We start from the raw sequence: 10,664 nt of genomic DNA on the forward strand, positions 1-10,664 counted from the left end.
TAGATAGATACTATGGGTATAACAGCTGTAAATCGCAATGACAATTGACGTTACAGTGACAGGGTTTCGGAAGGGATTCTCTGTGATCTGTCGTCTATGATTACTGATTGAGTATTGACTGATACAACCTGCGATATGAGAATATATTGAAATGTTAATGGGTTGATCTTTATTCAGAATTAGTTCAATTACTAAATCATACTTTTATGCAAAGGTAAGCTTATAGAATATTTAGGACTACTAATAGAGTACAAGTTGCTACCGTACTTAGAGGAGGTCAAAGGCTCTAGTGAGGCTGTAATAAGATTTATTTAACTAATTTAACTAATAAAATATTAGTAAATAATATAGCTGAAATATGATTAGTATTTGAGTTTATGGAAATCTTAAAAATTATCAAATTTAATTGTTATCAATAAAAAATAAATTTATGCCTATCTTACAAATTTATTTATTTATTATTTATTAACACTATTGTACAATGCACATACAGTTAACAAAAACCAATAAACAATATCTAATAATCTATAATTTATCTTAAATGTATCAATGAAATTTGTCAATTTATTAAATTTCAGTATCACAAGTAAGGAAAATGCCAAGAATGGTACAAAAGTTTGTTGTCTGCATACGGTGAGAAGGGGCGCGGGGCCATGGCGGAGCCCGAGGCGGCGTCCGCCGGCCTCGCTGACGCCGTGCTGCTGGCACCACTCACCGAGGACTCCTTCCTGCACAACCTGCATGTCCGCTATAAAAGGGACATTATATATGTCAGTAATATAGCATTTTTAACTTTACTAAAATTCAATTGCATTGTAATGTTTAGTATCATGTAAACACCTATTATTTATACTAAATTTCCATTTATTATTTCCAAAACCATTTTATTACGATTTTTGTGTAACATCTTGATAATTATTCGAACATGAAAAAGTTGTATTTAGCTCCAACTTCTCTTTTTGTTATGAATTGGATAAGGATCTCAATATTGATGAAAACAATATTGAGAATTAATGCAACCCAATTTTCCCAAAGAATTGGGTATTCTCTGATGGTCCCTCTAAATTAAAACATTTATTTATAAACTAATAAATAATACTAATGACTGTCAAATTGTGAAATGGGTATTAATATTGTTACATGGCTTATTTTAATTACGGGTAGACTTGCAGCCTGGTGGACATTTGAGAGAAGTAAATTCTTGACATGATACATAACTGCAATATATTTGCATTTTATTCACAAGCAAATGCCATAGATCGCAATTTATCGACATATTATAACAATTTTTGTTTGTTACAGACATATGTGGGTAATGCCTTGGTGTCGGTGAACCCCTGTCGACCGCTGCCACTCTACTCGGCTGAACTTGTGCGCACGTATCTAGCGCGTCCGCCTTTCTTGTTACCTCCACATCTGTAAGCTCCATCTAACCAACTATAATTGTGTTGTTTCAGATTTTAAATTAAAGAAGGGATCAGAATGAATGAAAGATTGGAGAGCTAAATGCTTTATCTATTTCTTAAAGCAACAAAAGAAAACTAACAACTATCTATGCAATCAACATTTTTTATTTGTAATAAAATCTTCTTATCTTCTGTTATTTGGTAGGTATGCAATAACTGCCACGGCATACAGATGGGTCCGGGATCGCAATGAGAACCAATGTATAGTAATAACAGGTGAGTAAACGTAAAAGTATGTAGATTGAAGGTTAGTGATATTATGTAGATTTCCATCTAATAATCTTTAATAAAGAGATCAGCATTCTTTTTTCGTCAGACTACCTGCAACTAAATAAAAAAATGTTAAAATAGATAATGAGAAAGGATTGCCGCAAAAGTAAGACATACTGAATTGAGTGTTTCGTTATTTTGAAAATCTAGAATGCAGCTCCATCGAGAAATAAAAATACAAGTTGTTAGTCGTACCGTATATATTATAATAAGTAAGGATGAGTGAGAGCGCGTGCGCGTGCGTGTGCAGGCGAGAGCGGGTCGGGCAAGACGGAGGCGGCGCGCGTGTGCTTGCAGTGCGCGGTGGTGGCGGGCGCGGGCGGCGCGGGGGGCGGCGCGGGCGGCGCGGGGGGCGGGCCGGCCGGCGCCGCGCTGGCGGCCGCGGGCACGCTGCTCGAGGCGTTCGGCAACGCCGCCACGGCGCGCAACCACAACGCGAGTCGCTTCGTGAGCTCTACACCTATTTACTTTCTACTGTTCCAACTCAAAGAGATGTGTTTCCACCGTGCTCTCATAATTTCATATGGTTTTCTTATTGACGATGCGTCCAGAGTTATAAAATAAAATTTACTAAAATTTATTTAACTAAAAGTCTCAACTCATGCGCTTCAGTAAAACTAGACTATTTATCCTTTTTTTAACAATGTATGTAACCGATTCCTTAAGACTCGATTTTAAATTTTTTGTCAAGTATTAAGAATCGGTGACAATACAATGATTTCATGATTTTATCTCATGATGTATGAGACTAAGTGAGACTATAGACTACTAGAATCAACTTAGATTTGTTTTTTAGTTATTTTTTAGCTAAGTATGTAATTATTTTTTCTCAAATCATTCACACAATTGCAAATATTTTGCCCATGATTTTGAAAATTTCATGTTATCTACTTAGCTACCAAAAGTAAGAAAGAAAGTTTTGTTAATCTATCAGAAAAAAATGATCCTGAATGAAACCTGCAAGGTCGGGATGAAGTAAAATTAAGGATGTTATTTACATACATTACAAGTGTTATAGATATTCGCTTTATTACTGCCCGCCATCTATGGGACTTCTTATGTAACGACGTATACATACGACAAGCCAAAAAGTATATCAATATTCCGTTATTTTTTTCATCGATTACGTTCGTCTCATTATTTTATTGATAGGCCAATAAATTTAATTGGTAATGAATACCATTACGAACATGTTATATTTACAAAAGGTATATTACAAAAAAAAAAAAGTACATTTCGATTACACTAGTAGGTAAAAAAATTCATTTTTCTTTTTAACAAATTTGAATGAAATAAAAGTATATTACAATATCACTTATACTGCGTTATTTTCATATAGTTTAAAGTCGTCCTTTTTTTATGAACTATTTTTGCTTACCATTCACATCAATAATAACTTTAAGTAAAATATCTTTCACTACGAAAACTAGGACCGCTTTTTGATAGAGGATAGGAGGATATAGTTTGTTAAAATGTTCATTCTTAACCAACCAAAAGCCCTCGTTTTATAAACAGTGAGGTTTAATTTAGGTTTTGTTTGGAGTTAAACAAATTTTTTTTGAGTTTTAATTTTCTTTGTTGGCACCGACTCCAAATAGACGAGTGGGTTCGGCTCATAGTTATTACAGTAATTAATTTTTCGCTTTTGAAAGGTTTGAAGTCAGTTAATTTTTAAAACCATTATTTTAAAAGTTTTATTTTTTATTGGGATCTCTAATTTACTTCATAACAGTAAAAAAGTAGTTAACATATTGAAATTATTACAATGTTTGGACATATAATCTCGCGCAATTTTTCGTACATGCATATTGAAATGCTCAATGATATTGTAGAAAATTGTATTGTTGTAACAACAATACTTTCCGCGCTTGCGGCATTTTGAGACCCTTTTTTTTCCTCGGATTGGTTGAAATAGGTATTACAAGAGATCCTACATTTTTTCTATTAATAAAAATACTACATACAAACATACAAATATTTTATTAATGTTATGTATGTGTAGACATCTCTTAACATGTATGTTTTATATTCTATTTTACAACTAAAGTAAATTACGAATGTATTTCAGGGCAAGTTATTAGACATAGAATTCGATTTTAAAGGCGAACCGGTCGGCGGACACCTGACGCATTGTGAGTATATTAAAATTCATTCGTACATATTATGAATTGGAATAAAATTATAATGATATTGTATATATTTTTTTTTCAACATGCAGACCTTTTGGAAAAGGTAACTACAAGAAAGAGTAGAGGAAATTCGATTGTTGAGTTGGCTAGGCGTTGCTACGGTATGGCAAAAGGACGCGGGTTCGAATCCTGCCTCGTGATCAAATTCTTTCTATTCTTTCAAAAATTCGTCATTTATAAAGCATTTCAATGCTATAAAACTAAAAATTAAAGGTAACTATAGTTTATTGACGGACCCCGAGAGTCGCGCGTAACCCCCTGCGGCGCAGACGGCAGAGCGGGGTGCGCGGGGTGCGCGGGTGGGCTGACCGAGCGCGTGTTGTGTGCAGGAGCGAGTGGCGAGCGTGGCGGAGGGCGAGCGCAACTTCCACGTGCTGTATCAACTGCTCGCCGGCGCCGATGCGCACCTGCTCAGTGAGTGCGATCGAAACAATAACTATAACGATCAAAGATTATACATTTAAGTGGGTATTTGAGTGGGTATTTTGATTTTTACGCAAAAATAAATAGATTTTTCCAATTCATTCCATAGGGAGGCACCATAAAAGTCACAAAAAAAAATAACAGCAATAACAATGCCATAACCGAGACTTACTTACTACTAACTATAATGGCATAACCGAGACACTCATTCTTTTTTTTTTTTTTGTTTTTGTAGAATATCATGATTTGAAATATTCTATACGTCATTGTCATTTGAATAATACCGCTTTGGACAAATTGCAATATCGTCTCTGGTATCAAGCAAAATCTTCCATGCATCATGATTCATGACTTATCTGTATAAGCGACACACCAGCAACAATTGTGAATATTCTCTTTTTGGATCCAAATTGATACTCATATATTGATACTCAATAATTATTTACACTCAAAGTATAAAACTAATTGATTCAACATTATCTTCTAAAAATTTTAAAAACCAAAATAATGCCACATATATCGAAGTAAATAGAGAGGAAAATATGTTACATATTTTTTAATAAAACGCCTTTTAAAAGCTCTTCTTTTATAATTTTTCTTTTTTTTAAAGACCAGCAGTAATTAATTGTTCAAAATACAAGATACAAAAAAAATCGTAAAAAAACAGCACATTCAGTTCTTTCATGAATACGTTTGTGATTTACTCAAAAACAAATGTTTGCAAAAATATCCAGGGCAACACAAACAAAATAGAATTGTAGAGTTTGTACGAATAGAAATAATTACATTGTGGATGCCTATAATGAGCACATGTGCCGGATCACTTGCTTTTGTAATGTTTATATGTATCAATTTTCTGTATATATACTGTTGGTGTTCCAATAAATAAAATATAATGATAGTATAATGTTCGTGCGCAGAACGGTTGAAGCTGCAGCGGTCTTGGGAGACGTACCGCGTGCTGGTGGGGCGCGCGGAGGGCGAGGGCGCGCCCGCGTCGCCGCGCCGCGCGCCGCCGCCCGCGCCGCCCGGCCCGCACGACCCGCACGCTGACCGCGACCACTTCGCCTTCACCAAGGTGCGTCACCAACACCGCCCCGCTCCGCCCCGCCCCGCTCCGCCCCGCCCCGCTCCGCTTCGCCCGCGCTGACCGCGTCGCGTGACGTGTTGCAGGCGGCGATGAACGCGCTGGGCTTCAGCGCGGCCGAGTGCGGCGCCGTGCTGCGCGTGCTCGCCTTCCTGCTGAAGCTGGGCAACGTGCAGTTCGAGCCGCACCACCACATCGACGGCTCCATCGGCACGCGCCTGGTGCACGAGTACGGTGCGTACAGTTGTTTAAATAGTGCATGCAGGGTATGGTTCTAATTTAAGTTTTTCATTTCTTCTTTATATAAATGCATATGTTTGTTCAGGGCTCAGTCTTATTTAATCGGAATAAAAGATTAACACGATTGATAGAAATGATTTTCACTCATAGCAACTTACGGTGGTACTATTTGTGAAAAGAAAAGTTTTATACTATTAACCATATCGATAACAGATTTAGTAGAAATTTAATGTTCAAAATATAAGCGTAAGACGCTAATATAATAGACAACATTTTAGAATAATATGTATATTTAGTAGACCCGTCTAAGTCGTATTATCCTTAGATAACCCACTCACTAAAAATATATATTAAAAGTAAATTTCATCCGAATTTGTCTCGAATGAATCGAAAGTCAGTAAAGCTTGGTGTGTACCGCGTGCAGAAATGCGCGAGGCGTGCGCGCTGGTCGGCGTGGACGCGGACGCGCTGGCGCTTGCGCTCGGCGCCGCGCCGCTCGCCGAGCCGCTCGCCGAGCCGCCGCCGCACGGTACGCCCGCCCCACACACTGTGTACTACGTGTTACATACTGCACACAGCATATTATATATTTTTATTTTTTTAATGCTTTGTGGAGGACAATTAATTAAATTGACCGACCCACGAAGGCGCAAAAAAAAAAACCGAAATTTACTTAATACTAATTTATTGTAATAAAAGAATTACATTTTAAATTATATCTAACTTATTTAACTACGTCCCTCCGGTTCAATGTTGGAACCAAGAGTGTCCCTCGTCTTCGGCGGGGCAGCGTCGCGGTCGTGGTGATTGCCGCCATACTCTCTGGAATCGCAGGTGTGCGCGATGTCGCAATCGTTACTGGGTACAAGTCCTTACTGGGTGGCCTTATGCATCTTCTTATAATGAATGCGTGTTGTATGTACATAACAAATTTATCGTATTAGAGATCCTAAACAAAACAAATAGTGAAAATCGTAATTCAAATTTAAATACAAAACACACCACAACATCTGCTGCGATCTACAACACAACAAACAATTTATATGATATTGTTACAATTTGCAGCGAAGAACAGGTACTTCGTACAACAACACGCTTACGTACGCCGATAAGACTAAAACAAGAGCCGATAAGATAACTATTAAAAATACTCTCTCTAAATATTTTGTTTATTCTTTAGTATGTCGCACCCTATTATCTATTAATACACATATAATAAATTAGTAGCCGGACCATTTCTGTTAATGCTTTTTTCTGTTTGTTTGATTGTCACATAAAATCCTCTGACTAGGCTATCTATACTATTTACCCGAGGATATAAAAATATAAATTGGCGAATATGTCATGCATTCAAAAACATCCTGTAATAAAACACAAGTCTCGCAGCTCAGTCTCTCTACCATAAAAAGTTGTGAGATCCAATTAATACCAAGTCGGTTAATTTAGTCTCCACTTAAAGGACCTTCTGTCTTAAGGTATTACATAAGTTATTATCATACTAAAAATACAAATATAAAAGATATTATACATTTTAAACAACTAGATTGACACACAAACAGAATTTAGAAAACTGGACCGAAATTATTAAATTCTAAATATTAAACTCTATTTGTGTTCTGAATTTGAAGCTGACTTTTGATGATCGGTGAGTCAGTTAGTGACAAAATTCAGAAACTTATCAAGTTGTCATTCTTAATCTACTGGTTCAAATGAAAATTGAAATATACCGCGTTGAAACCCCGGCCGTGGCGCTTTTTTATGGCGGGTATGATAATGGAGGGTTTCGGGCGGCGCAGACGAGTGCCCCGCGGAGGAGGAGTGCGGCTCGGAGCACGGCGCGGAGGGCACGGAGGGCGCGGGCGCGGCGGGCGCGGGCGCCGAGTGGGCGGGGGCGCTGCGCGACCGCGTGCTGTGCGCGCTCTACTCGCGCCTCTTCAACTGGCTCGTGAGCGCCGTGAACGAGGCGCTGCGCGGGCGCGCCGCCGGCGGCCGGCGCTCGCTGGGCATCCTCGACGTGTACGGGCTGGAGTCGCTGGCGCGCAACGGGCTGGAGCGGCTGCTCATCAACTACGCGGCGGAGCGCGTGCAGGCCGCCGTCACCGCGCTCACGCTGCGCCGCGAGCAGGAGGAGTACGCGCGCGAGGTGCTTACCAGGGTTTTCCAACTGCTTCTTTTTAACGTTAGTTATTACGATCTCAACGTCATTTCAGGCGACTTGGAAGAATTGTGAGCTCCCAATTAATGCCTTTAAAATATTGAGAGCTTGTTGATAATGTGTGTTTTTCATATGCCATCGATCGGTCGCGGTCGAATAGTCTTTTTTATAGAAATTAATATACAGTAACCAGTGAAGTATTTCGCTTTTTAGAGATTTTATATCGAATAATTAATTAGCCTCTTCTTTCATGTTCGCTGTCTTGTCTGTGTGAAAAAGCAACGACGTCCTAGCCTAATAGACACCAACATTAATTTGTTCGATAAAACAGGTGCATTTCCTTTTTTTAATTAAATTTGGATATAAATTTTCAAGTGTGACAAATTCCATATGATCTTCTCTTTTCTTTTTTATTTTTCACATATACAAATAGAGATGTACCGTACTATTGTGCAAATGAAGAACGGTTCATATAGTTATAACTATTAGTACACACAACATTCAAAAAACATCCATTTAAAACTGTTGTTCTAGATTGCTAAAAACAATTTAGCAACAACATCAACAGACGGAACTATATTTCGGCGTCAAGCACGAGGAGCATATGGAAAATTTAATTTAACTTTCCCAATTTGCTTAAAACACAATTGAGTATATAGCTGGCCTTGTATATAATAGAGATATGGTCTGAACTGGCTATCGGAAACCGCCGCTAAGATATCGTGAACGGCGTGAAATTATTTAAAAAACTCAATAAAACTTTTAACAGTTTTATTGGTGAGCAAATGTTTTCCAAAATAAATTATTACCTAATTCATAGTGAAGTAACGAACCACGTAGTAAAATTAGTCAGCGACGCACAAATACATATCGATATGTTGGCATTCCTAAATAATAGAAAGCATCTGTTCGTAGAATTTGTACAAAATTCATCTGAATAACAATAAAAATTTCAGTCACATCCTCTGGGGTCATTCTCGTATCAACCGACGTGTTGCCTTAAACACCGGTATGTTCTCAATTCGAAAGGTCGAAACGTCTCCTCGCAGAAAGGATGACATGAGGTGTCTATTAGGTTACGAGGTCGTCGTCGTCGCGAAAGGGTACGTATGAGTAACGAGCGAGCGGGTCGGCGCGTGCCGCAGGGGCTGGCGTGGACGCCGCTGCCGTACACGGAGCACGAGAGCTCGGCGGAGCTGCTGGACGCGGGCGCGGAGAGCGTGCTGGGCGCGCTGCGCGACGCCACGCTGCGCGCCGCGCCCGACGCCGCCTTCCTGCAGCGCCTGGCGCGCCGCCGCCACCCGCGCCTGCTGGTGCTGCCGCCCGACCGCTTCCAGGTGCTGCACTTCGGCGGGCCCGTCGTGTACAGCGCGCGCGGCATCGTGGCCAAGAACCGCGACGCCGTGTGCCGCCGCTGCGCCGCCGCGCTGGCCGCCGCGCGCGAGCCGCTGCTGGCCGCGCTGTTCGCCGCGCCGCCCGCGCCGCACGCCGCGCACGCGCCCGCCGGGTTCGACTCGCTTCCCGTATTCCCTGCCCGATATGATTTAGAGTCCCGTACTATCTGTTATACACTATATGTATATATCTGCCATGTAGAAATAAAACAATTACAAATAAATTTAAAGTCACGTGAAAGCTATCATTACATCATATAATTACATATTTCACTTAGCAAACTTCGGCTTTCGATGGTATCTAAATTCCAAATTAAAGAAGGTACCAAGGTTCGTCAAAATAGCTCATATCGTTTGCTTCGACGAATCGGCATGACGCAGTTTTATCACTGACCACCAAAGAATTAACTTGTCACGGTGAAATTGTTAGCACCGTTAGACTGCAATGACATGCAATAGAATACAATATCGCGAGTTAGATTATAATCCTAACGGTTTTTACTATTCCATACATCTATCGTTTCGATCGTGGTCGAGTAATAAAGAATGTAAGAGACTGATCTATCTGTAACATCGATCGTTGAGTCGTATAAACCGGTCGTGCGTCATTTGGCAAACGGGCGCTAAAGGGTCGCGTGCGCGTGTGCAGGGGCGGGTCCCCGCGGCGGGCGAGCGCGCTGGCGTGCCGGCAGCGCGCGCTGGTGGGCGCGCTCGTGCGGCGCCTGCCGCCCGCGCCGCGCCTCGTGCGCTGCCTGCGCGCCGACGCCGCGCTGCGCCCCTACCGCTTCGACGCGCACCTGCTGCGCCACCAGATCCGCTCGCAGGGGTGAGTGCCGCCGCCTCCGCCGCCGCCGCCCGCCGCCCGCCGCCCGGCGCGCACTGCGGCGGGCGGCGACTACAACGTGCGCTTGTGCAGGATCATGGACATGGCGCTGCTGCGGCGCGCGGGCTGGTGCGAGTCGCTGTGCGCGCGCGGCGTGCTGGCGCGCTACGGCGTGCTGCGCGCGGGCGCGGCGGGCGCGGGGGGCGCGCGGGACGAGCCGGTGCGCGCGGCGCGGGCGCTGCTGCGGGCTCTGCCCATACCCAGCGCCGAGTTCACGTACGGCCGCACGCGAGTCTTCATCCGCAGCCCGCGGACGGTAAGAAAACACTGCGGGAGGAAATATTTTGTTTTGGTCCAAAACTTATACCGAGGAGTCTTCTTTCAAAATTCTAATTACCAATAGTTTAAGTCTGCATCGACGTATTTACTAAAATAATTTCACCGTGTTTTAATTCTCAACGGATAGAAGCGATCATCCAATGAAACGCGACAGTCGTGCCGACAGGTGTGGGAGCTGGAGGCACTGCGCAACGCGCGGGTGGAGCAACTGGTGACCGCCGCGCAGCGCGCCTGGCGCGCGCACCGGCGCCGCCGCCGCGCCGCCGCGCAGCGCGTCA

General features: G+C 42.2%; 2 protein-coding genes across 2 annotated transcripts in view; both read left to right on the forward strand.

Annotated features, from left to right (window-relative positions):
• The window catches only part of LOC119837972 (serine/threonine-protein kinase fray2-like), a 61,294-nt gene that overhangs the window by 19,981 nt on the left and 30,649 nt on the right, over nt 1–10,664 (forward strand). The gene's annotated exons all lie outside the window — the stretch shown is intronic.
• The window catches only part of LOC119839458 (unconventional myosin-Ib-like), an 11,928-nt gene continuing 1,329 nt past the window's right edge, over nt 66–10,664 (forward strand). The window contains exons 1-16 of the mRNA XM_038365722.1: nt 66–214; nt 579–770; nt 1,303–1,418; nt 1,612–1,682; nt 1,987–2,183; nt 3,805–3,868; nt 3,955–3,968; nt 4,255–4,339; nt 5,269–5,426; nt 5,522–5,669; nt 6,100–6,169; nt 7,455–7,818; nt 8,976–9,301; nt 9,874–10,050; nt 10,141–10,363; nt 10,553–10,660. Of these exons, the coding sequence (XP_038221650.1) occupies nt 654–770; nt 1,303–1,418; nt 1,612–1,682; nt 1,987–2,183; nt 3,805–3,868; nt 3,955–3,968; nt 4,255–4,339; nt 5,269–5,426; nt 5,522–5,669; nt 6,100–6,169; nt 7,455–7,818; nt 8,976–9,301; nt 9,874–10,050; nt 10,141–10,363; nt 10,553–10,660 (2,238 nt within the window). The 5' untranslated portion in view covers nt 66–214; nt 579–653. The remainder of the gene's footprint in view (nt 215–578; nt 771–1,302; nt 1,419–1,611; nt 1,683–1,986; nt 2,184–3,804; nt 3,869–3,954; nt 3,969–4,254; nt 4,340–5,268; nt 5,427–5,521; nt 5,670–6,099; nt 6,170–7,454; nt 7,819–8,975; nt 9,302–9,873; nt 10,051–10,140; nt 10,364–10,552; nt 10,661–10,664) is intronic.

Source organism: Zerene cesonia, chromosome 3, assembly GCF_012273895.1.
Source record: "Zerene cesonia ecotype Mississippi chromosome 3, Zerene_cesonia_1.1, whole genome shotgun sequence".
Classification (NCBI taxonomy): Eukaryota; Metazoa; Arthropoda; class Insecta; order Lepidoptera; family Pieridae; genus Zerene; species Zerene cesonia.